This window comes from Pyrgilauda ruficollis, unplaced genomic scaffold (genome assembly GCF_017590135.1).
Source record: "Pyrgilauda ruficollis isolate IOZ18807 unplaced genomic scaffold, ASM1759013v1 scaffold108, whole genome shotgun sequence".
Classification (NCBI taxonomy): domain Eukaryota; kingdom Metazoa; phylum Chordata; class Aves; order Passeriformes; family Passeridae; genus Pyrgilauda; species Pyrgilauda ruficollis.
The window spans coordinates 726,270-752,762 of NW_024508988.1; the positions used below are offsets into that span (position 1 = coordinate 726,270).

Below are 26,493 nucleotides of genomic sequence, written 5' to 3' on the forward strand. Positions count from 1 at the left end.
GAAATTATACAAGCGTACCAACATGGCATTTTGATACTTCTAAGTTGAAAGGATTTTTTTCTAAACTTTAGAATAAGCCTAATTTACATCTTTATTTAAGTCTTATATCCTTCTGGGAAATAGCTCAATATATGAACATTTGCATGCCTAGTGTGTCCTGTTTGTAAGAACTCATTGAAGAATTATATTTAGATTTAACTGTTTTTCTAATATAGGAGAAAACCTACAGACTTGTGTGCAAACAGGTAATTCCTGTATGGACTCTTGAACTTCTAAGGTTGATTCTTACTCTCACTGATCTTTAAAACTGTTGCCAAGTTCACTCCTTCATAAGTCAGTACAGAAGGGTTGTTGGCATGGGCACAGTAGTTTGCTAACTGGGTAGATTTGATCACCAAAGCAGAAGAGGAAATCATTTGCCCATAACTTTTTCCCTTGAAAATACCAGTCAGCAGGTTGTGAAACGTAGGATCCAAACTAGAGATGCCTGGTTTTGAAAAACTTGCTGGAGTTGGAGATGAAGGGGAAGGGATGGGAAAGGGGGAAGCATTTGCTTATGCAAGGAGACTCCATGTTTTAGGCTGACTACTACAGTGTCTGACCATCATGGCACCCTCACAGGTACAGTTCTGCTTCTAACACACAAGTTCTAGCTCTCATCAACCAGCCAGACGTTTGTACAGCCAAGCAGAGAATAGAAACAAATGCTTAATTAACCCTAAAGAGATACAAGGAGAATGTAACATGTCCATTCCCTCCTGTGGCTTGTGGTAGGGATACACAAACTCTCCGGTGTAGGGCACGAGGGCACTGGACAAGGCAGAGGGAGAGCAGGCAATAACTGGTGCTCCCCTCAACCCACCTGCAGCCTCAACTGTTTGTGAACAGCATAGCCCAAGGCTGTCTTCCAGCTAGAAGGAAATACTGCGATCCCTGTATCAGCATAAGTCCTAGGAAACTTCAACACTTGTGTAGGGTTTTTCTTGCTATGGTCAGTCCAAAATGGAAGTACAGATGTTGTTCACGTCTCACAGTAAAAATCTGTCTTCTCTGCAGGTCTGAGAGAAAACCTGAAACAATACTTAAGTGAGGTTATCATTGCCTTACTTTTGAAAATTACTCTTACAGCTAAGGTGCCAATATGAGGGCAAAAAAGGAAAAAAAGCAATCTAGTTATAATTCCATTCTGATAAAGGGAATCAAGGTCTAAAGGTTTACAGATGTATCCCAGAACTTACAGCCAAGCTACCTTGCAACCATGGACCACACAGTTTTACTGCTGAGTTAGCAGTAGGCATCCCGTGCAGACTTGATGTTATTTTTGCCCCAGAAACTCAACTATATTGACTTTAACATGTGAGAAGTTAAACCCAAAATTTTAAAGTATTTTTCTTCCACAGCAAACATGCTGTACTTTGTATTCCTGCTAGTGATAGTTCCAACCCTAGTGGCAGCTATATGCCACTGGAAGATGAAGTGGTAAGTTGTAATGCGTGTTTCTGTTGTAGACAGAAGATATTACTAATCTAATGCACAAATCACTGCTGCAGCTTGCTGCTTCCAGCCCATTGCAAGGCCTCGTTCATTTCTTCCTTTGGCTGTCTGGTTGTGTGGATGCTTTACATACTTGGCTTGTGGTGTTTCTGGTCATCTGCTGCTGTGCCTGTACACATCTGTGGGTGGCTTCTGCTGGTAGTGTGTCCTTTTATAAGAGGACAAAAATGTCATTTGCTTTGGTCTCTATTTCCAGGGTGAAGGAGTGGTGCTGTCCTGTAATACCTAGTCCTAACAAGAGCAAAGTGCTGTCATTCAAAGAGTTTAAGGTAAGATCACTGAAAATCTAGCGTTTTTAATTTGTCCATTATTTCCTTAGTAGATTTTGAAAAAATATTATTCTTGTATTGACTGCATTTAAAAATTAACTTATTGTCAGTTTTTGTGTTGACTACATTTAATCATTATACACAAATTAACAGAGTGTAATATTACCATTTAGTGGAAAACTGTACTTTTGACATTCATGTGACTCTGCAATGACCAGCTTATATTGCAGTCAGTTACTGCAAAAAGAAAATGTGCAACTGGAGAATAAATTAAATCCGTTGATCAGCAGGTGATTCCTCCACAGTTAGTGTTCAAACCCCTGCACTGTCTGAACTCAGCAGCCCAGAGGATGCTGGACTGCCCTGCAGCCCGGGAGCTGTGTCTGCCCCAATGCCCTCAGGAGGACACTGCAGGGCTGTGCACTTGCTGGCCCTGGGAGGATGCAGGGGGTTCTGCCAGGCCCGGCTGGGAGAGCAGGATTGGCAAAAGCTTCTTCTGTAGCCCCTTCAAACTGAGGAGTGCTGCTTCTGTGCTGTGTGCAGGGGGCTCCAAAGCCTTTGCCCTGGCACAGGTGGAGCTGCTGGTGCTCTCTGAACAGCAGCAGGAGAGCGAGGAGTGAACTACACCTGACTGCTGCTGTCTTCCAATTTCTTCTGCCTCAATTTACAACCAGCACACATCAAACACCTGGCAAGGTCTTTAGAGTAGAGGGACGTGGTTCCTTCCTCAAATACAGTCATCGTGAGTTTACTTAAAAAAGCAATCTCTAAATAAATAATCTGATAAATTTCACATAAAATACAGCATCCATTGAACATCCTCTACGTAGGTTTTCCTTCAAATTAATTTATTTGAAAAGTGCAAACTAAAAAACATTGTGTGGGAATATTAGAATTCCTCAAAGTGGTCACTTTCTTTTCTTTACTCTGGGTTTCTTTCATTGAGTAATTTTTTTGTTTAATGATTCTCTTGCAGATTGATTCTGAGAAAGTGCTGAAGATAAATGACTGCCTTCCTGACATGCTAGCCATGGACAGTAATGCTGAAGCTCACAAATTGCATCCTGTTACCTGGAGCCCATTGTCTTCAACACCAACTGAAGATAAGATTGATGGTCACAATTCTTCCTGGATTTACCCTAGTGATAATGTAGCAGGGGACTTTCTACCCACACCTGCACCTCAAACTCATACTTGTTTTGAGAATTTTGCTTATTCTTCTCCACTTGGGGCTGAACCTGACCCCTACCAAATACCAGAGACACTGGAAGCAGGTAAGACAAATCAGGCAGTGGTGCTGTACCAGCCACAATGCTATATAGATATTTTTCATGAGGACGCAGCCTCAACCACCAGAGAAACAGGTGAGAGAAAGAACAGTCTGAAATACATCTCACAAACAGATGCGTGCTGGCTGGGGGGAGGCTTTGATGTTCTGTCCTCCAGTGAGTCCATCCAGTGTTTGGCTACACACTATAAATGAGAATTTCTAAAGCCACAACTTCTTGTGATTAGGGCTCTCACAAGATGCCTGGCTTCCATTAATAACAGCAAAGCTGTTGTTCCTGCACTAGTTTTGAGTACTGATTTGTGCAGGAATCATGTGTGTTATGGTTCCATTACAACTTATGGGCATTGGATGAGATTTATAGGCTGGTCTGTGGCTTGCATTATGCAGCAAGTTACATCACAGCAATCTGTCATAGGCTGATGCAGAGAACTGCTTTATTTTGCAGAGATTAAACTATTCATAAAGTAGAGGAGCAGATGAAACAAGGGGGAAGGTTGTGCTGCTCGAGGAGTGTATTTGCAGTGTTCTTGTACCCTGGCCACCCCAGCCAATGGGTACTGTGCTGCTGGGCATGGAGCATTACCCAGTCATTTTTGGGTCATCTTTCTCTCCAACGATGTAAGGATTGTAGAAGCATTACACAGTGTGGCTCATTCCTAGATCTGAAGGAACTTTGCCTTTCCCAGGAGTGCTGCCAAGAGCACGCAAATCCACTAATCATCCTTTTACTTCACCTGTGTCCTAACTATACTTGATGTGTGAAAGAGCACAGAAAACAGATTTTCATAGGGAAGACCCTTGCTTCCATTTCTTGTAACTGGGGCCCCTCTGCCTTCTCTGCCTAAAGACCCTTTAAAATCATCTTAACTGTACATTGAAGAGATGTAGGGAGTTAGGTGGAAAGGAGTTAATTTTCCAGGACAGACATGGTACCACGTGGCATGGTCTCTGCTGGTGCACATGAACTGAACTTTCAGCACTGGCCCCTGTACTTGCACAACAAGCCCCAAACAACCAGACAGGCTGGTAAGAAGCACAGGTGTATGAATCCCATTTGTGAAGGACATCATATTCGGGCTGCATACATCTAGATCTCCCAACACTACTTTTGCATTTGTTAAAAAAGCAAAACCAAAAAAATACTTATTGTAACACTCAAAATCCCTACAGTAGACAGCACTGAATTTGGCCTTTCATTTTGATTTCGGGAAATCATACATTTGTAATGAAGCAGAAGAGTTTGGATTGTAGCTGAAAGTCTTGTCAGATTTACCTAAGTGCACAAGGAACCCTTTGGTTTTACCTTCTTATGCTGTTTGGAATCTGTCACAAAGAGATGGTTTCAACTTAAGAACACAGCATAAGGAATTCTCAAAGGTGAAACAAATGAAGGGTGTCTGACAATTTGATGTTCAGCTTGTTTGCTAAAATGCAGTTACTTGCCTTCCCTTTGTTTAACTAGCTAATCACACTTCTAGAAACCAAGCCAGCTGCAGACAAAGTGAGTTCTGATACTGAACAACATCTAGTTTTTATACTGTTGCTTACAGATATTGTTGCAATGTCACAAGCTGTGTTGCAACAGGAAAACCAGTAAGACCTTGCACAGCCTGTGGTCTGAGACAAGCACTGCCTGCAAAAGAGGAAGAAGTCTTCAGCCAGGAAAAGGGGAGGTACAAAGATACAGACACAGAGATGGGCAGATGTGGCTGGAGGCGTTCAGTCCACACTGTGCCACGTCCATCCGTGTGCTGTGCACAGGTGCAGGTGGCTCACAGACTTGAGAGGTGGAGTTTGCAGCATGCTCCTTCCTATCAGCCTCCAGCCAGCTGAGTAAGCAAACACATTCTGCTGAAGGGCAAGAGAGCAAGGAGGGTAAGGGAGAAGGCTGATTTGACAGATACATCCCAGGGAAACTTCCTCCCTTTATCTTAGTCTCTTCTTTGAGTAACAATGCACCTGAAAGCTTGATACCACAGTATCTTTATGGCTTGGAATATTTGCTTCTCCAGAATGCTTCAAAATATTGTATGTACTTGTGTAGCTTAAAAAGCTTTACTGCTGGAAAAAAGGCCAATAAACATAAGGGAGCTGCTTTGTCACAAACAATACAAAACTTCTGAGCTGTACATTTCAGAAAAAGGTGTATTTATTCTAAAATGTTGAAAAGGTATATCCTAAATCAAGAGTATGTACTAAGGAATTCAGATATATATCTCAGTCAGAGAAATCAGAGTATCATACAAAGCATTTTAAATTTTGACCTTGCTGCAGTTCCTCCTGCCAGGGGGACTGCTGCAACCTGGCACAACTCCCAGCTGTGAAAAAGCTGCTCTCACTGAGGCCTGGCTGCAGCAGTGCCACCCAGGAGTGAAAGAAGGGGTTTGTGGGGTCAGCCTGTTGTGCCTTCCTGGTGGTGGGGTGAGACACATGGGCCTGGCTGAGGTCTCACCTCTCAATCCCCTGGCTGCTCCCAGGGAGATCCTCCTGCTCTGATGAAATTCCATTATCTGGATGCAGTGACACACTTGACCGCATTCCAGATGGGTGAGGGAAGGAGAAGCTGGCTTCTCTTTCCCTATAAACCCTTCTGCTTCCTGGCTCCGATGGGTGGTGCTTTGTGAAACCTCCTGTGCATAAAAAGCACACAAATGGGGATTCTAGGAAGGACAATGCCTCTGTGCCAGTCAAAGAGCACAGTCTGGGCACCACAACTGAAGATTAGAGAAGTATTTTGGCATATGTGGAGAAGTGTGTATAATTTTTATATATTAAAACATCTGTTTTGCATTAATGGTTGAATGAGTTCAAAACTGTAATCCTCTCTTTTTTTTTGGTTCATAATGCAACTTTCACAGCTGTTGTTGAAATGCTAATACTTAAAACAACAAATTCAACATCATTCTCAGCATGTTAAATTTTTAAAATAAAACTAGTGTGTGAACTATTAGAGTCTCTGTGTCTTACAAAGCACTAATGTAATTTTTTTTTCCAAAAAATTTTATTCGGGAAGCTTCTGATCGTTCTAGTTAACTAGTAATTTGCAAATATGAATTAAATTCCAATCCCTTTCTAATGCTGAGACATACATAGGAGACCAGAACAACTACAAGAAGTTTAAGTAAATTTTATTAACAATGCATCCCTTTGATAAGACTACGCTTCAGGAGGCCTTTAATGCTCATTGACATGAACTGTACACAGTATACAAAAAAAACAAAAAAACCAAAAAAAACACCAAACAAACAAACAAACAAACAAAAAAAAAAAAACCAAAAAAAAAAAGAAAGAAAAAGAAAAAAACAAAACATGAAAAAAAATCAAGGTGGGCAATACGATTCTGGGACAAGCCTCTGTTTAAATTATACACAGCTCAATGCAATATTCTTACGTAAAATATATAAATACTTTTTCTTTCTATGTTACAGGTATACAATATAAATCAGATTTCAATGTCTGTTCAGTGACCTACAAACACTAGAACCTCCAAATATGTAGCAGCGTATTACTAAACAAAAAAATGACCACACAGGACAGGGAGAATAAGTATTGAGATTTTTCTTGATCCCTTCCCTCAGATCAGAATGACTAATTTAGATTACATTACAATGTCTTGTAATGCAGTTTTAGGGATGCTGACAGCCCAGTATTGGAACAATTTTTCAATTAGATTTACAAAGTGTAAAGCCTTTTTCCCCTTTAGACATAGCATCTTGTGCATCTTGTGCCTATTCAGTGGCAAAACATTACATTTTTTTGGCATAAATTACATTTTGCAAACAAAAGTGTATTTTAATAAGCAACTCAAGCAAAATGTGCAATTTCCGCATGCTGTGGCATTGCTGTCTACCTACGCTACAAAAACAACCCAAAGAAAATCCTCATTCCTTAATGACTATAAATCTGTTTAAAACAAAACTACCCAGGGAACTATTGTGAGTTAAACAAAAACCAAGGAGACTGGAGACCTCCAGAAAAATAAAAACATGGTTTCCAGCATATCCTCAAAAGTCTTTTGCAGTTGTAAGATTTTGCTCTTGCCTACCTTTCATAAGGACACAGTAATAGAAGTGTGACTTAAAAAAAAAAGTTGCTGGACCTGCTTTCAGGTGGCTCCAGAGCAGCTCAGAGCAGGACTGCGGGGAGGTGAGCGGTGAGAATTCCGCCGCTGCGATTGCTGCACCTGAGCTCACGCTCGCTTACAAGCTTTGCCAGCTTCCAAACTGCCAAAGATCAAGTCCAAGGCACAGACTACAAAGGAGCAACTCTTCCATCCCTCATCAGGTTTTGGTTAGTGTCTTTCTCCTGAACAGCTACCTTACCATTTGGACACCTAGGAGAGGCACTTTGGTTTTGTATTCAGTCTCACTGCTAACCACAACTCTCTTTCCAGACGACTATGTATGTTTCAAAGTGAAATCAGAAAGACAAGCAGGAGTCTCACAGGTGCCTTATAAATGTGTATACGGGCAGCTAACCTCAGTGTGCTGAGCCACTGTGCCTGAAACTAGTGAATTGTTTAGGACTCCACGTGGGGAAAAGCCACCACCACCCCGCAAAGAGTGCGCGTTTAAGGTACGTTTGTCAGACATCAGTCAAGTAAGAGCTGTCAGATGAGGAAAAGCAACTGTTTCAAGCACAATATGCCAGGGGCCATTGGAGTTGGGAACTCCAAAGCCTGATCATCTTCAGCTCCAAGTGATGTCCACAACAGCTGGGAGTGTTCTGCATTTCTGAATTTCAGAGAAGTGAAAAGTTCTCCTACTCCAAAAAGAGACACTCAGCCCCCAGCCCTGTCCCCCTTCCCCCTTGCGGAGGGGCCTGGGTGCGGGTCAGTCAGCTCTCTGCTCTTTGGAAAGGGCCCCCTTTCCCCTGCTGTAAGAGCAGACCAAGAGAAATCGGGCAGTTGATGCTAACTGTGACTGGTTCCACAAGCAGCCTCTCCTCCCTGGAGCGGCTCCCGCCTCTGAGCTGTGTGTGAGCAAGCTGAGCTCCTGAGGAGTTTTCTTTGCCACAGCAACTGAACTGCATTTGTATACAGTGTAAGTGAATGCTACACACATTACCGTTTATTGAGCATTATCACCAATCACTCAGACTGGAAATATAAGAAGTGGGTGGTCTGTCAGCTTCCCTAGGAGAAGTGGAAGAGATTTTTTATTAGGGCTAATGTAAGCACAATCATTATTTACTACAGCTTTCTTTCGAAGCTTCTCATGATACAAACAAAACCTCAAAATAAGGACTTTGAAAGGGACATTAAAAAAAAGAGAACTATAAAATTAGAAATTCACAGTTTATAACTAAGCCAATATAAATTTCCTTCAAAAACAGTATCCCCTTCATCTGCCAATTAAAGTGAAACATCAATGTGAGCTTAATGTCAGTGTGTAAATTAATTTTCTAGAAATGTATGTTATGTACAATACAGACTTAAACTTGATGCATACTTGTTGAAATCTACTGACACTCATACACTTTCAGAAGAAAAATCACGCTTTATAACTAAATTTGCAGCCATAATTTTTTATGTCAAGTTTCTGTTGCCATGGATCCCCACACAAGCGCATTATTCAGAACACATGAGCATTTCAGGATGGAGATTCTTTCAAAAGTATATTTGCTTACCTTTCTATAATCAGAGGCCTTCCTACGATGCTTTCTGCGTTAAGTGCTATGGGTTAAACTTAAGAAATGAAGAGAGGTGGGTTTTTTAAATACAGGTGATAAAACTTGTTTATTTTGCCTTAACTGCAGAAAAATAACATGGAGTTGTTTGATGTAACCCCATTTAGTTATTAAAACAAATCTCTTCTACTCTAGCCTAACTGAGGTAGTGTTTGAAACTACTGTATAACATACGCTATCCCCATTTGTGGGAAAACTACATTATTTTCCTTTGGAGTTTATACCACTATTTGGTCTACTGTGATTGACATTTTGGTTTTACAGAAGCATTTATTTCTCATGACCAGAAGTCCAATAGTTACTGGTGTGGTGTGTTTTCTAAACATTTCAAACATGTCTTGCCACACAGATGTATTATTTATGTCAATGACCATAGAAGAGTTCAATCAGTTTCTTTTTGCTCCTTTCAGTGGGAACTCATGAAAAGATAATCCTAGGAACTAAATTTGACTATGAGCAGCAACTTACAGTCTGCTTTACCAGAACCTGATGGTATGCAGTGCACCTAAGAATTCAGTGAAGTGATAGATAGCTGCAAAGCAGTGCTTATGTGACATGAAATTTCCAATAAGAACAAATAAATTCTACATTTCACTAGGAATTGTGTGTTACTGTTCACAGGACTACTTATTGAAATCTCCAGTAGCATAGCTAGTAAGAACAGAGATATGAGCATCAGGATAAATTTCACTTAAGTATTAATCTGACAATTATAAAAAATGGTAGGAGTGAATGGATAAAAATACGTTCTACTTAGTACAGTCCAGCTGAATTATTCACCTATATCAAAACCAAAGGGTAATCCCCTCTATTACAGGCATTCTAACAAAGGTGGCCATGCTACGGTATATACACATTTGCATATATTTATACTACCTTTATATAAAGGCTTCTGAATCTTTAGATCCATGATAAAAGTGACAGGGATTCCTATTTTTTTTTTAGCTTGCACTTACTAGTTTAGAAACGGCACTAGTAACATGATAGAGGCAACTACTTCAATCATTACCAGTCACTGTATCATTTAACTTTTGCAACAAGTCTTAAATACCAGTACAAAATTATAAGTACAGCTGCTCCAAAATTTGTTACTTAAGGCTTTTCACTACAATTATTAGTACTAGCTGATGCTTGATCACTAATCCATTGAAAATTCAAATAAACCTTTGTTTTTATAAAAAGCTGCTTCTATGGAACTTGGAAAACACTCATACTTAAGTTTCCTCACAAAATCTGCAATGATTAAATGTCTTCAAGTTCAGTTTATACAATATTTGCTTATCTGATACAAATCATGCGTTTTAAAGGATTGGAGTTGAATAAGACCCATATTTGTACTATATGAGCATGACTGTAGAAACTGCAAACACATGCATAGTATTCAGGGAAAACAATCTGATTTCAGCATTTTAAGTTTTAAATGACTTGTTTTGAAAATCAAATTGTAGTGAAAATCCTTAACTGGTTCAGACAAGATACATGTATGTAAATGCAATAGAATTGAAGATACTGCTAACAAAATGTCTTAGAACTATAGCAATATTAAAATAACTTAATGAAACCTCAGATTCAGAGGCATTTCTTTCTGTCTGAAGTTACAAATCCCCAAAGTAGTGTTATAAACAGTACAAAAATCAACAGAGAAGGGCTAACATTAATCCCCTGGTGCCCACAACTACAGCATGGCTCCCCATTGCTGGCAGTGGAATGCACCCCCATCTCTCTGATTCCTGGTATCCAGGGTTTAAAAAGCAAGGCATCGTTCTGCTTCTCTGGAACAGAATCGGAAGTCCATTAAAAATGTCTCTGCAAGTTGTCCTATTTCATCGTAGTTTATGGTAGAAAATGAAATGAAAACTTGTGGAGGTGTTCAGTGCTTGGCTCTTGCATATACTGGTAATTACTATTATTAAAACTAAGATAATGTCTAATAAATCCCCAAAGGGCTCAAATGACTGTGCCAGTAATTGGTTGAGGAAGAAAATGTTTTCAGTTCAGTCTTCAGGTACCAGTAGCTTCTGGAAGGTTTCGAAGATGATGTTCCAAACTTTTTATCCAGTCAGCGGAAGGTTGTCTGAGCATTTCAAAGTCCATATGCAGAGCACTGCCTGAGCAGAGGTCAGGACTCAGCTGATGCATCGATTACAGGCTGTTGCGTCGGCGTTGCCAAAATAGCCTCTGCCTCCTCATGCATCTAAAAGGGAAGGAAGGAAGGAGTATTAATGTTGCTAAAGACTTTACCCAGGAGACATCACAAAACGGTTTCCTTTAGAATGTACCTATCTGAAAGCATCTCTTACTCGGGACATGGAATCTGCACCCAGCCAGCCATTCTGGTGCATTCAGTGCATGTGCACCCTCCACTTACCTGCAAGAACTGAACATCTTGAAATAGCTCCTGAATGAACCTTCGGGATGGAAGTCGAAATGTACAGTGTGCTAGCAAGTAGGAGACCTCAGAGTAAAGGCATATGTCATCAAATGCTTGGGGATACTTCTCCTTAATTCTGAACAAGAGAATAAACAAAAATTTGTAAGTCTTCAACAGATTTCCACTGTATTAAAAAAACCCAAACTTTTCAGTATGTCATCATTAATTCTTCAGTAACAGGCATTATAAATCCTAGAACTGACACAGTAAGAAAATCACACCAGAGAGCATCACTTTGCACAAAACTGGAAAAAATCTAAACTAATGAGATAAAACAGAATATACAACTTGTAAGTTGTACAGAATTACTGTGATTGTCTAGGCTTAAAATAACAGACTTGGAAAGTCTGGCATCCACATGTACAGCAGTCATGAAAATATGGAAAAAGTCTAAACTAATCCTTTAAACCTATAAGCATTTTTGAAACTAAACCATACACTTCTTGTTTCTTTTGCTCTTGGTTTCCAATGTCACTAGCCCAGAAACCTACAGGTTATAACATTTAGTCCCTGGATTTATTTCCTATATTTGAATATTTGTTAAAAATAAATTATTTTCAGGAGTTGTACTCTCGCTTAAAGTAGAGCTGGGTTTCTCAAGAAATCACTTTTGGTTTGTTATTGTACTTATCTATTATTCAGCAAAAATAAAAAAGTATTTGTTTCTACATGCTACACTAGGTAATCACTACAGCTGAATTACTGATTTTAAAAGGTTTAGTTAGGAGTAAAATACTAAACACAGAGCAACAATGTTAAGATTATTTGTTTAGCTTCTACATTACATTCAATCATATCTACCTGACAACTTTTGAGAAGTGAGATTATTCATGGTCCCTGAGACCTTAAGAGAATACTTATGACTAAGTGGTGCTAAAGCATCTGTAATGCATTGAACTTACGTCAGAAGTCCAGTTTCATGGCCCTTAGTTCCCACTGAACTGCTCAAATTGATAACTAAACGTAAGACCTCTTTCCGCAGAAGTATCCTGCACACTGGTGTGTCATCTGGGATTGACTTTACTCCTGGAAAAACAAATAAAACAATGTGGATTTAAACAGAATTGTCTTTGACCGAGCTAATCTTGTACAGTAAGTCTGTTTATGCATTCCATACACACATGAATACACATAATCACATATGTATTCTGAGCTATCCAAAATATTTGTATTGAAATTAAAACTTGGCACACCACTATTTTCAGGACTTTAAACACTTAACCTTTTCAAAAATATTTTTACCATTTAGAAGAAAAACCTGCAAGATAAAGTTACAGTGGTATTGTTACCACTAAATCATGTTTCAAACTGGATGAGCTTCTATCAGATAGGGGAGAATTAAAAAACCAACTACTTCATAAGAAACCATCATAATTCAAAATATAGTACACAAGTATATAATAAAGTCTCTCTTTACAGTAATTCAGTAATTCTTACTTTTTTTTTTAAATTAACTTCTGTAGAAAAAAAAGACAATCAATTTGCTTGTCATGTCAGGTATTGAATAATCTGCAGAAATACTGTATAGCAGAGGGAGAAGAGTTTAGAACTATATTCTCCCATCTGGAGATGGATGATGTTTTTATTCAGATTTGTTTGTTGTCTAATAAAGGACATTACTTTGTTGCAGTGTACATAAGTGAATTATAATTTTTTCACAATGCCTAAAATATACTTTATTAGTAATAGTCTCTAATAATCATAAGGCTTTCAGACTTACCTAATACAAGCTCTGTACTCTTGGTGCTGCTGGCTGAACCATGGGATACTGCATCACTGCAGCCTGAAATTCCAGAAAATTTGGAGGAATGCACATCTAAGTGATTGTGAATGGTCTGCCCACACCAGTCAGTATATGGAATGTCTGAAAAATCTGACATAAACAAGATGTTGTACCTCTGTCATTCATACTTTTCCTTAATTCACATGCTTTCATTATTTTTAAACAATTGCAAACATGCAAGATGCACTAAGAACTATGCATAAAATCAGCTCAGAACTAGATGGTGTATTCAGGACAAATTAAACTCTTCCTAAATTTATTTTTTTAAAAAAAATCTTAAAATATAGTACTGTTACTGATATATCCATGCTCCATTTTTTGTAACACAACAGAGATGCTCTTGCATGTGCAGACTTTTTGTTCACACAACTGTCACAGGTGTGTGCAGGAAGGGCTCTGGCAAGAGCCAGGCTCTGCTGCACCTGTAACTATAGCTGGGATTTTATTTGACACCCTTCTTGCTACTGAACTCAACCTCCAGCTGAGCTCTCTGAGCCATCCCTCACATTTGTGCATCACCCCCTTTGCCAACATTGCTACTAATAGATGTCTAACAGTATTGTAAGACAGTGAGTGCTCCTACTAAAGTAGCCACTACTGGATTTATCTTTCCATCACAGGAATTGACAAAAGGCATGTAACTGCAAACTCTGCAGAGAAAGTTAGAAATAATAACTCCAAATCTCACCTGAATCTCAAAGTATGAGAAAAGATTACTAAATCCCAGAAATTACAGCTCAACTTCAACAGACTCCATGGATTTCCTTTGTTGTATTTTATGGCACAGACTTGATTTGATGTCAGACTTTTCATTAGTTGAACAGCAAGTGTCAGTTTTCAGAACACACATTTTAAGTACTAAATAAGGTTGCAAATTTTTTATTTTGACATGCTATTAGAAATACTAAAGAAACATGCAGACACCTACTCCTATTAACACGAAAGAGTGGAAAGTTGGAAATGACCATAGCAATACCACTCGTTGCACAATGAGATTAGAGAAATAATTTTAAGATCAATAGTCAGTTATACAAAAACATCATTTAAAGATAAACAAAAGCCAGTATGTTCGCTCAGTTTTATCACAGTTCTCCACAAGGAACACTAACCTGTACGATTATAGGAAGAGCTCGCTTTGGTGTTAGGCTGATAACCCAGAATCTGAATGCAGACACAGTAAAGACAGTTCTCATCTGTGTGCTCCTGGAGCCCAGTGTCCTCTGTGCCTTCTAAGAACTGACAGGCATCTGAACGGCTGGTGTTCATTATTTCTGTGAGACTGATCTGCTGGCGGAGCATCTGAAAAGGACTTTTGACGGCATCACTTGCACCTGATGGAAGACCTGTAAATAAGATTCAGTTATCAAAAAACCCCCACAAAACCAAGCAATCAACACTAACTCTTTCAATTAATTTCCACTTTCAGGCCTTTTAAGGCTGCAGATGGAGTGCATGTGAAGACCTATAGAGTTTTTTTTTTGACTGGTTAAGCTTCCAAGATTGTTAGCATCTGAGAAAGAGACAAAGTTTTAGTTCCAACTCATTATACGTAATAAAACATTGCGAAAGACAGAATTCAACCTCTAAGTACACACACTGTGAGAATTTCTGTGAGTGGTATTTCTGACATGGTATCAACATTACTAATACCCACATAACACCAATAACATTACCAATTTTCATGTGTCAAATGAGATTAATACAATGATATACCACATGTTGAAATTACACATGCACCAATGCAAAAATAAACACTATTTAAAAAACTGTAACTCAGTGACCGTGACAGGAAGAAACTAGACTCAGCAATGCAGAAACAAGCAGAAGACACTTAGTGACATGCTCTTCCCTGGGTGGAAAAAACAAACAAGTACAGTTTGGAACAAGAGTTACTTTACACTAAAACTTAGCAAACTACAGACACATATTCAGCAAAATCAACTTTGTGTATAATATTAAAGGGGGAAAAACTCCCAAAAAATGTAGGACAACAGCTATCCAAATAAACAATTAAAAAAAAACAGCGTCAAGCCTTTTTTTCTTCAGTTGAAAAAACACATACTAAGACCCTACAGACTTCTGACTTCTCAAGAGGTTCATTCCAGAGCAAGCCAAGCATTGGAACACTTGCAATTCTCTTGTCCCATAACCTTCACTGATCAATTGTCATGGACACATCACAGAAAGACAATTTACTTTTTGAAATACACATCTAATACCATAATAAGTTCCTATAAACGATCTTGTAATCCAAGGGAAATAGTTCAATATTATCTAAGCTTAAATTTTGTTACTTCCTGTAATACAGCATCACTACCAGACTTTGAGCAGCATTAGTTCACATTATCAGAGATATGCAGGCTTTCCTCCTTAATTTTTTTAGAGCAGGACCAAACTTTGAAGCAATACATTAGCTCAAACTAAATAAAACAGGGAGTTAATGGCCTACTAGCCTGATTTCAAAACATAGTCCTCAAAGCTTAATAGCTAAAGTGATGTTTTATGTAAAGAAAAATTAACAAATAATTCAACAACCCACCCAATACACCAATAAACAACAGAAAGCTACAGGAGAAGAATACAACCAGTACCTCCTGCATCAGATGTAAAGACCCTAGATCCATGCTCATCAAATGGAGGTGTGGTTTTCTTCTGGAAATATGGAGTTTCCTTTACCTGGAACACCCAAGTGAAAATTAAAATTACCAGAGGTGATAATCAAACACAAGAAAAAAAACCCCCAAACACTTTATGAGGAAATTAAATCTTGCTTTTCTTTTACTTCAGGAAAAATGCATTAGAGGAAGAAATTAAGAATGAGCTCCTGAGTACTAAAGAAAAGCCAAATGAGAAAAATATACATCTGTGAATGAACATTTATTGACAAAGGCTCATGAAGAGTTAGCAAATGTTAAAATGGTGGTGACAGGCTGTAAGGAAACCAGTGACCCACAGTGATCATTCATAATCTGTCCGTGATCATGCTACACCACTGGAGATCTTGGGAATGAAGTACAAAAGCAACCAGGACATCTAAAATGCTGCCTGTAGGATGTAGAGCTGAGGCATGTCTCAACTACAAAGAGAGCTAAGAGAGATGAAATGAGGTAACAAATATGCCACGAAGACTGTGAAGGAGAAAGAAAAAGTAATCATTTCACAAAGGAAAAACAGAAACAGACACATGATTCAACATGATTTTGCTCTATGTTTAGCAAATTTTTGAGGTTAGTAAGAAGTTTATTTAGATTTGAAAGGCAAAGATTAGGTAAAATAAAGATAAGGCAGACCACTTTTACCTTTGACATAGACCATGTCCTGGTTTTAATAATTAAGTAACAGAATATTAAACCCTATGATGCGTCAGTTTGTTAAATAGGGATGTGTTTCTACCAAGTAGAAAGAGGAAGGGATTTTCTGAGACACTGAAAATAAACTCTTCTAATCTAAATATATGTATTTTCAAAGTTAAGACAATATAATTTAATACGATAATGATATATATAAAAAGAATCTATTATTTAATACAGAGCATGGTAGCAGGGTTTTAACTGTGTGATTATGCACATAATTAGTAGGTGGCTGATGAACATGTCAATTATTGGTTGGCTAAAGCAGAATTAACGAATGTGCACAGACTATGCTAATTTTAGTATAAAAGCCAGATGTCAACTAAAAATCTTATGACAGCAAATTTGGCAGCAAAACCACTGTTTAACACTCCTCTAACATAGTCTTTGCCATTATTTGCCTTTAACCTAGTGATCTTGTGTAAACAAGTGAGAACAGTTAGAAAAGAAACTCTAGCTCTCCAAAATGTATTTCTTTAGAGTACCACATCAATTTTTCCTTGTTTCTCTGGATTTAATCTCTTCTGATGAAAAGACAACAGCTGACTGCCTTTCAGTATGAAAATGCAAATGAACCAAATCAGTTAACACATACATACCTGAAATATTTCATTGATATCCACTGGGAGAGCAAGGCCAATGTAATCATCAGAGCTACCGTAAGTAGCGTTAGAAACCATGGAGCGAACAGATGAGGAACGCTGAAGTGTGTTTTGGTTAATGGGACTTAATAAATCTTCTTTATCCAGTGAAGCATAACTTAAAGCTTTCATGAACCTGTAACATTGAAACAAATAAATCACAATTGCAGTTACTCTCTCATTCTGGCACATTAAAAGTAAAAAGGACTGTTGACACAAAGACCATCCTCATCCTCCCACTGCAGATCTCAGAACTTGTTAGGACAAATTACAGGTATAGGCTCATTGCTTTTTCTGCCTCATATTGTCTTGCATGGTTTGGCAGGTCCTGGCAATTCCTTTAAAATTCTTGGTACAGGAACTCCTGCCCATCCTGCAAACCATGCATTTTCATCAACATTATAGCTTTGAATATTTACAGCCAGTAAAGATTTGGGTTTCTACACTCCTAACTACCTAATTTTGAAATGTACCTATGCACTGAATGTATTTCCTGGATATTCACAAACTCTGAGCTGAACAGGCATATCCCTGCAAAGGCACACCTTGAGCCTACCAGTGATACACACAAGGAACAGTTTCTCTCCCATACTCCAAAGGAGCCACCCAGTAGGGTCAGCCAAGCACAGAGGAAGTATTTGCTCAACATGACTGCATAAAGAACAAACTTAAACCTGCATAGTGAGTGGAGCTGACTGTGACAAATAGCTTGAAGAACAAAGACAGTAATAGGACAGAAAAATCAGACAGGACAGAAGAGGCTGGAGAACAAGACCTCAGTGCTGACCAGAGCCCTGATGATGGAAATTTCACATTTGGCCATCTGTCATGTTCTTTCTCATCAAACAGAAAAACCTAAAAATGTTTTCTGATAACCAATCTATGTAGATGGCCTATATGCATTGGATTAAAGTTTCCTAATAAAGACCTCAGGAACAGTGAATTTTTATTGCAAATTATGACACACTGGAGGGTAAAGTGAACATTGGATTTTTTTGACTTTTTGCATTGGAAGAAGTCTTCTATCCATTTTTTATTTGGGCAATAAAGTGTCCTCTTATCCCTACAGATGGGATTTATATTGAGATAAAATTAAATTATCGAAGTTTGACCATGGAAGGTTCAAGAAATTATCATGCAATGGAAATGCACAAAATACAGCTGAGAGAATATCAACAGTTTTCTTCTTGGTAATTCTGACCAATGCTAGTGACAGTAGCAGTGAACTCACAAAAGAAGTCAAGCCATACTTTAAAAAATAGGGGAAAGACCTCACATTGTGCCAGAGGAGGTTTACATTGGATATTAAGAAAAACTTCTTCACTGAAAGGGTTGTCAAGCACTGGAACAGTCTGCCCAGGGAAGTAGTTGAGTCACCATCCCTGAAGACATTTAAAAAACGTGTAGATGTGGCACTTAAGGACATGGTTTAGTGGAGCACTTGAGCGTGTTGTGTTAATAGCTGGACTCAATCTTAAGGGACTTTTCCAACCTAAATAATTGTGTAATCATGAAACTCAAAAAGTTACCAACTGCATTAAATACTTAATAATAAAACATTCTACAATTACTCTCAACATAAATTTAAGATAGAAGTATTAATCCCAAATGTTTGTCCCTGCTTTTCCTAGAAAAACTAACAGATAAGTAGTGATAAACTACTAACTAAGTTACTAACTACTGATATTAGCAGTGATAAACAGCACCAAGTTGTCATGACAGAATGTCTTCAGGGGATGGTGTGAAAGCCAATATCAGGATCCAAAATATGCGCATTAGTATTTCTAGCTGGTCTTTAAAGAGAAAGGTGGGAAATTTATCCTCACAAAATTTATGTAGCAAAGAAAAAGGCTTTTTAACCTTCTGAATAAAAAGAACAACTAAAAACATTGCAAAAGTAAATCTATGACTGTTAGCTGCTACTAACACACGAATCTCTCAATAAACTGTAAATTAAACTTTTTTTTTGACAGAAAAATTGATTTGGCAGTTAAAAAGGACAGAATTTTTCCTTTAGTTTATTTTTAAAAAGCAGCTAAGGACAGTTTTAGCTGGACCAGTAAACATACTCTGAAATTTATTCATAAATATATAATCTGAAATTGTAAGTACCATAATTTTAAAGTGGGGACACAACATAACCACCAAGAAAAACATGTGTACTAGTTTCACTGTAGTCTTTTCCATGAATTATATTAGCAAATAACATAATCTGAATCTCTCTTTGAGTATGCATGTCTGCAATTATTTAACCTTCTCAGAGATACAAGCACTCCAGACATTTCAGTTCCGTGTTAAGCAGGTCAGCTCAAATCCTTGACTCTGTCCACTGACACAAGAGAACATGAACAGCTAAGCACCAGGAATAGTCAGAATGACATTGCATGCAGGATCAAAATCCACTGCAGCAAGGCTGCTCTGCACATCAAGGGCATGACTGCAAGGAATGGTAAAACATTACTTACAGCCATTACAGAACCTGTACTACCACTGAAATGACACCCACTCGTTCCTGCACTCACACAGGATGCCAGTGACATAGCTAGGAATGGCACTTCTATTTCCAGGATAGTGCAGTGTAACTACTAAATCATCCTTAATCTTATCAACATACTCAGTCTAGCTCTAACTTACTTGAATAAAGGCATCTTTCACGGCATGTTTTCAGAATGATGTGAAAATATAAACACAAATGGATGTTTATTTTAAACAGGACATACACACTCAACTGGGTATGAGGAGGGCAGCTCAAGGACTGAGCATTCGCTTTTTCCACAGTAAGCAGATGACTCATGTACCGGTAGCATCTCCCCCTTCTCTCAATTGAGAAATGATAAGGCAAGAACAGAGATAAAAAGTGCGTTTTCCATCTCAACAGTAATGTGAAAATCCAATGCACTAGCTAAAAGATTATGTGAAGGAAAAATTTAGTACAAGAGCTTTTAAGGGAAGGTTATTAAGCAGTGATTGTTGCAGCTGGGAACAGTGTCAATGTCAAGAGCTAGACATCTTATGTAACTATCTAATTAGTCTTCAGAACATCTAATATTGCTCAAAAATAAAGAGGTGACACTGCCATCTAAAAATAAATGCTATGAGTAAAATCTTTGATCTGCTGTAGCTAAGAAGCCAAACTGACATTCCTATCAGTGGTACCAGTATCTCATCACTGGCCTCAGTGCTGCAGTGAACACAGATATAGCATATTGGCAGGAGACTCTGTCCTAAAACCTCTCCAAAGTGACATCGAGAAAATTCTCTTCTGAAATGTACCTCTGACTTCATGGGCAATTCGGTGTGTTTGCAACTTTAATAATGTTAGCAGTGCAACTGCATTTTTTATATTATAAAAGTTAAAACAGGAAGATGATGTGATAAAAGGAAAACGTTTATCACCAACAGCATTGTAAGAGGTTGAGCACAGCTATAAAAGCTGGGCTTCTCTGACAGCACTTACAAAGTGGAGAATTATCCTTCTGTTATTCACTTAATATCAGTACTGCTTTCAGTGTAGTTATAAATCACCTTGCATCAACTGTCCTTTTAATGTGCAGATAAAAAAAATATCAGGAAGACACTTAAGTTGTTCGTACAGCACTGAAGTAAGAAACGAGTTCAGAATGATTTCTTACCGGCTTGGGGTTAGTCGAGAATCCAGGCTGCCAGACTTCATGGTGATAGTGTCAGTAAACAGCACATCCTTTGCTGGAGATGCCAGGGCTTCTGAGTGAGACAGTGAGGGATGCATCCTCTGCTGCTGCAGGCGTTTTAGTGTAGCATAGCCAAACGCATCTCGAGAACTTGTGTAGCTGAAGTTATAGTCAGCAAGACTTTTTATCGTAGCAAGAGAAGGAGCTTTAAGAGACTGGGCTCTTCTGGGAAGGGTATGAGAAGACCCTGGTGGAACCAGGGATACAGAGTTGGACTTTGAGAGAGGCAGGTGGTTAGACTGTGGCGTTGAACAGTGACTTGGCTTAACTGTCTTTGTGCTTACGACAGTACTCAAACTTCCACAGTCAGTATCTACATTTGTAGTGTCTACACCTACAGTCTCCCTTGACGGGCTAGAGCTCATTGAACTTATGCCGCTTGTTGTGGTATCTGTATTAAAACTTAAGCTACGACTCTTAAAATGCGTTTGTGTAGTACCATCTCCAATTAGCCTTTCTTTGCTTGTGTTTTCCCGATGAATTTCATTTCCAAGACCTTTTGGCAGCTTCAGATCATTTTCTCCGATACTCTGAGTACAATCAGTATCTTCCGCATGTTTACTTCCAACAAAAGAAGTTTCTAATCGTAAAGTCTGGATTTTTGGAACTCTGAAAACAGGGTTCAATTCTTCTCCAGCAGGAAAGTCTATGCTACCACTAGGTTCTGTTACTGTACGATTTCGCCTCAGGCCTGATTTACTGTCCGATGATGTCAGCTTTCCTCCTTTTGGATCACTGCTACTTCTGTGTTTTTTATTAGGTAGAGTAAGAGAGTTTAGAATGCGATTTTTCACAAGTCTACTAGAAGAAAAAAAAGGAAAGGGACTACGGTCTTTGTCCTTTGAAGGTCCAGGTCTATCATAAAATATTTGTTCTGCATCTTCAGTAATATCTAAGAAGAAAGTACTGGTGGAAGTACTACCAAAACGGTCATCCTCCATGATGAACATACCTGAAATTATACAAGACTTTGTCACAAAAATAGGAATTTCTTCCAAGTCTACAAACCATGTTGCAAAATAGGAAGCCATTCTACAGAAGCCCAAGTAAGAATCTCTGCAATTTACTGGAACTTTAATTCCTCTTTTTTTTTTTTTTCTGCAGAACTTCATGCAAATTAGCTATTTTGAGGAGTAACTGACATGAAGATTTCCCTGCTCCAAAAGAAAAGCCATGGTACCATATTTCAGTGCAAACATCCAGCTACTAGGATTACAACCTAAGAACTTCTTTAATGATACCTAAATGTGGTATATTTCTTAATTTAAATTCCAAGTATCCATAGAAAAAAATAGAACGCATTAGGTACTTGAAATACACAATAATTTAAATACAGCAAAATTCTCTGTGTGTGTGTACACTCAGAGAACATAAATACTTATTCCTTTGAGGACAACCAAGTGTATCTTTATACCTAAGCATGGTGGTTTCTGTAGCATGTTACAGCAAACTGCCACGACTCAACATAAAAATTAGTAACTTACCCTCATGTGAAAATTTTTCTTCTACACCAAGTGTGAAGCTAAGACACTGTTTTACTCCCCCTGACTTGTCTGCATCTAACTGTCCTATTGCTTGTACTGTTTTACTGAAAGACCACCTTTACACCATGGTCTGAACCTCACCCTACCAAAAGGTTGATAAGAACACCAAAATGCTGTTTGTGGTGGGTTGGGCTCTTTGCAGGTATTTTTTGCTTGCTTTTTCATTTTTATCCTGTTTTCTTGTTTTGGTGTTACTTACTTGATGGAGCAGATTCACTTTCACTGTTGTGCCTTGAACTAGTAGACTCAGAGTTCAAGCTAAGAGTGCTTGGTATAGAAGAAAGTTCATTGCAGAGCTGCTCCATGTCATCAGGGACCACTGGCCAAGGCTGTCTACGACTGTGTCTCACTGCATCCCAGTTGTGATGCTTCAAAATGTCACATCCTTGTTTAGTTTTGGCTATTAGACCAAGCACGTAGACACAGGTTCTGTATTTAATGTATACACAGAAAAAAAGAGCAACAATAATAGCACCTGATTTAAGTAAACTTACTTGACATTTGAAAGGAAACAATTTAAAAGCAATTCAGGAGAAACTTCACAAAACTGACAAATAGTATACTGTTAATTTTAATTTGCAAATCAGTGTAAGCTCAGGAAATTCATTAATATATCTGAGAACAAGATACTATTAAAAAATAAAAATTATCACAAGAGCCTGATTACATAAAGTAGAAAAGAATCTTTCGAAAAATAGGCCAAACATTTATGTAGCAGCAATATTAGACAAAATACCATCTGTTTATTTAAATAATATATTGAATAAAAAAGATGGAATAATAAATTCTCACAGAGATATAAACAGCAACTATCTTCTTTTACAGAAGAGGAGAAAAGTAGTATCTGCCTTTTTTCATAGACTTGTTTACTGCATGTTCTTTCAGACTTCCTACACAATTCTCCAGTTGCATAGAACCGAGACTGATACTCAAACATTGGTGACTTTAATAGCTGGTTTCCAATAAAGTACAAAGCTGCACTCATGTAAATCAGGTAAAGCTATCTGAAAACTGATCACAACTAGCATCTGAAAATTTTATGTATATATCAGATACACATACCCTCTAACAGACAGAACCTCACAATGTTGAGCAAGTGCCATTATATCAGGAATTACATTCTCCTCTTGAAGCAAGTTAAGACCCCAATTCGATGATCCGATATTGCCCTGGAATGAAATTTGTCAAGTAAGTTTTTATCTTAATGTGATCTGCAGCACTATCAATGTAAAGCTTTTACAATTTTGTTTGTTGGTAGTAGAGTTTAAAGCCACATCTTCTCAAAGCAGTTGAAAGATCTGGGTACCCTTTCTGGCATTTCCTAGCTGTGCTAATACAAAAAAGTACTCGGCACACTTTGTTTAATGCCTAAAGCTGCTCAAAGTTATAACTATTAGGTATTCCTCACTCTATAACTTCTACCATAGCCTGCAGCATGATCTTGGTTTATTCATTTTACACTCCTCTTACACAGGCATCTTGTTACATACCTACAGTACCTTCCACTAACAGACCCCTTGGACAAATGTTCCAAAATTAACTTTGGGGAAGACAAGAAGCACATTTAGGAGTGTAGCTTGATACACACCAACACTAGGTTTTTGCCTGTCCCAAGTACCAGGGTATCATGACCACATGGATCAACACTGTCAGCCAATGTCCTTGCAGAAACATTAGGTACTACCACAGCAAATACATTAAACTCAGACTATGGCAACTTTGAACTTGTAACTATAAATTCCATATTAATATTCATATGGCAATGTGTTATTCTTATTTGTTAAAAAGAAAAAAAGACAAAGATTATTAAAACCTCAGAATGATACAGTTGCAGTGAACCATCTTCCACTGAAAGTATTGTTATGGAACAAAATGCTAACTTGAAAAAAATCACACATTTTTTGAAAAAAAAACCACCCCAACACCTTATTTTTTATTTTTATAGAATTTTGCTTAGTTATTTAAGAATCAACAGTTATAAGAGAACTAAACAACTGCAAAACTCAGTAAATATATTACTAACCAAGGCCCAAAGAGCTGCTTTCAGCTGCTTAATTCCTTCCCACTTATCCAGCATTGGAGAACGAACAGTGTAACTTAGATCTGTAACAATACTCTGAAGGAGAAGAACAGAAGAAGAAAAAACTAAGTTGAAAATTAATAGGAGACTTCAGCCAAACAGGTTCTCTTGCATTTATAGTAGAAGTTAAAGCAATAATTTAAATCATGCACTCTGGGAAGAACAGTGGTAATTCTGGAATAATAACCATAAATTAACAGCAGTGATAATGCAAAAGAAAATTTTAATGAAATCACGGATTGCATGAAGTTATTTCAGATATTATAAGGATGATAGATTAGTCAAACCAACACACTGCAACATATACACTTTCTCTTGAACTTTTCAAAGAGTATTGTCAATTCACTGAATCATTTTACCAATCCACATCAAAAGTGAATTTAAGCAATTATGGCTTTGGATTTGTTTTCTTAGATTTTCAAAATATTAGAAAGATTTCATTCCCTCATCTCCCAATTTCTGTATGCTTAAAAGGACAGACATAGTTTTACCACATGTATAACTGTTAATATACCACAGGTATAACAGTCAATATACAATCCACAGAAACTAACTATTTTTTCTATTTATGAATTGGCTCTCCATGCTAAAATTTTGCTAGTCATTTTAAGAAAAATGTTGCAAGGTATTTTGGTGATACTTCAATGTCAGGAAGGAATTTTGCATGAGATTAGATGGCAAAGACTGTCTTCACAACTTAAGACTCATAATCAACTTCTTCTGCAATGCCTATTTAAATGCTGTCTCTTTTAAAACCTTTTTTCAAAAGGTTTATAATAATCTTTAAAATATTTCAAGTTATAAATGATTATTATCCTCACCTGAGACTCCAACAAATGGCAGCCTGTTTTATGGTGCACCAGCTGGCCATAAAGGTGAACTGGCAGGTAGACATGTGGTCGCTGTAATCTGGCAGAAAGAGAAACACACATAGGTTTCCCAGCAATTCAAATATTTTATTCTAAAATAAATTACACATGTAATACAATGACTTACCCTTGATTTTTTTCAAACAGAGAATTCTTTTGAGGAATTTAGAAAGGAAGAAACTGTTTCAATTTGAATGGATGTACAACAATAATCTAATCCAACTGCCAGACCACTTCAGGACTGACTAGAAGTTAAAGCCTTTTATAAGGACACTGTCCAAACGCTTCTTGAATACTGACAGACTTGGGGCATCAACCACCCCTCCAGGATGCCTGTTCTTCTATGTGACCACTCACTACCCTTGTGGTAAGGAAATGCTTCTTAATATCCAGTCTGAACTTCTCCTGCTTCAGCTCTGAGCCATTCCCATGCATCCTGCCCCTGGATGCCAGGGAGAAGAGCTCAGCACCTCCCTGTGCCCCTCCCCTCCTCATGAAGCTGCGGAGAGCAGTGAGGTCACACCTCAGCCTCCCTCTGTCCAAAGCGGACAAGCCCAAAGACTTCAGCTGCTCCTCACAGGAGGTTCCAGCTCTGTTTCCCCCCTCAGGATGCACGGAAGGACCTTTCCATCCCTCTCCAGCGGCAGGGCCCAGCCGGCCCCAGGTGAGGCGGCCCCGAGGCTGAGCCCAGCGGGACCATCCCCTCCCTGGGCCGGCTGTGCCGGGCTCGGGGCTCTGGGCTGGGCTTTGTCCTCGGGGCTGCCCGGCCGCTGCTGACCCACCCTGAGCCACTCCTCTCCCACTTCACCCCTGTGCCCGGTGTTACTCCTTCCCAGGTGCAGAATCCACCATTTGGACTTGACAAATTTCACCCCATTTAAGATTGCTCAGTGCTCCAAACTATCCAGATCCCTCTGCAAAAGCCTCTTATCCCTTAAAAGAATCCACAGCACCTTCCAGTCTGGATCATCAGCAAACCTGCTACTGGTGCACTCCCCTACTGCATGCAGATGGTGGATAAATACACAGAACAGAACTGGCTCTGGAATGGAGCCCTGAGGAACAACCACTGGTATGACCAGTCACCAACCAGATGGTCATTCACTATAACCCTTCGGGCTCAGTGCCTCAGCCAGTTCTTCACCTACTACAACATGAACTTGCTCATCCCAGAGCTAAAATACTTGTCCAGAAGGATGCTGTGAAGGACAGCATCAGAAACCTTGCCAAGATCTAGGGAAACAATATTCACCATCTTCCCTTCACCATTCTGGGTGACCTTA

General features: G+C 38.6%; 2 protein-coding genes across 4 annotated transcripts in view; one reads left to right on the plus strand and one right to left on the minus strand.

The window, feature by feature from the left end:
- Positions 1-6,061, plus strand: part of LOC121356235 (oncostatin-M-specific receptor subunit beta-like) — a 31,794-nt gene extending 25,733 nt beyond the window's left edge. For all 3 annotated transcript variants that reach the window (XM_041472447.1, XM_041472457.1, XM_041472467.1), the window contains 3 exons: positions 1,401-1,479; positions 1,751-1,823; positions 2,800-6,061. In XM_041472447.1, the coding sequence (XP_041328381.1) occupies positions 1,401-1,479; positions 1,751-1,823; positions 2,800-3,306 (659 nt within the window). In that variant the 3' untranslated portion in view covers positions 3,307-6,061. The remainder of the gene's footprint in view (positions 1-1,400; positions 1,480-1,750; positions 1,824-2,799) is intronic.
- Positions 6,062-6,225: 164 nt separating this feature from the next.
- RICTOR (RPTOR independent companion of MTOR complex 2) overlaps positions 6,226-26,493 on the minus strand; it is a 75,557-nt gene continuing 55,289 nt past the window's right edge. The window contains exons 27-38 of the mRNA XM_041472261.1: positions 25,163-25,250; positions 24,285-24,377; positions 23,324-23,430; positions 22,461-22,690; positions 20,640-21,669; positions 16,966-17,143; positions 15,608-15,692; positions 14,126-14,359; positions 12,954-13,106; positions 12,136-12,259; positions 11,171-11,309; positions 6,226-10,996 (exon numbers count right to left, since the gene is read on the minus strand). Coding sequence (XP_041328195.1) covers positions 10,922-10,996; positions 11,171-11,309; positions 12,136-12,259; positions 12,954-13,106; positions 14,126-14,359; positions 15,608-15,692; positions 16,966-17,143; positions 20,640-21,669; positions 22,461-22,690; positions 23,324-23,430; positions 24,285-24,377; positions 25,163-25,250 — 2,536 coding nt within the window. The 3' untranslated portion in view covers positions 6,226-10,921. The remainder of the gene's footprint in view (positions 10,997-11,170; positions 11,310-12,135; positions 12,260-12,953; positions 13,107-14,125; positions 14,360-15,607; positions 15,693-16,965; positions 17,144-20,639; positions 21,670-22,460; positions 22,691-23,323; positions 23,431-24,284; positions 24,378-25,162; positions 25,251-26,493) is intronic.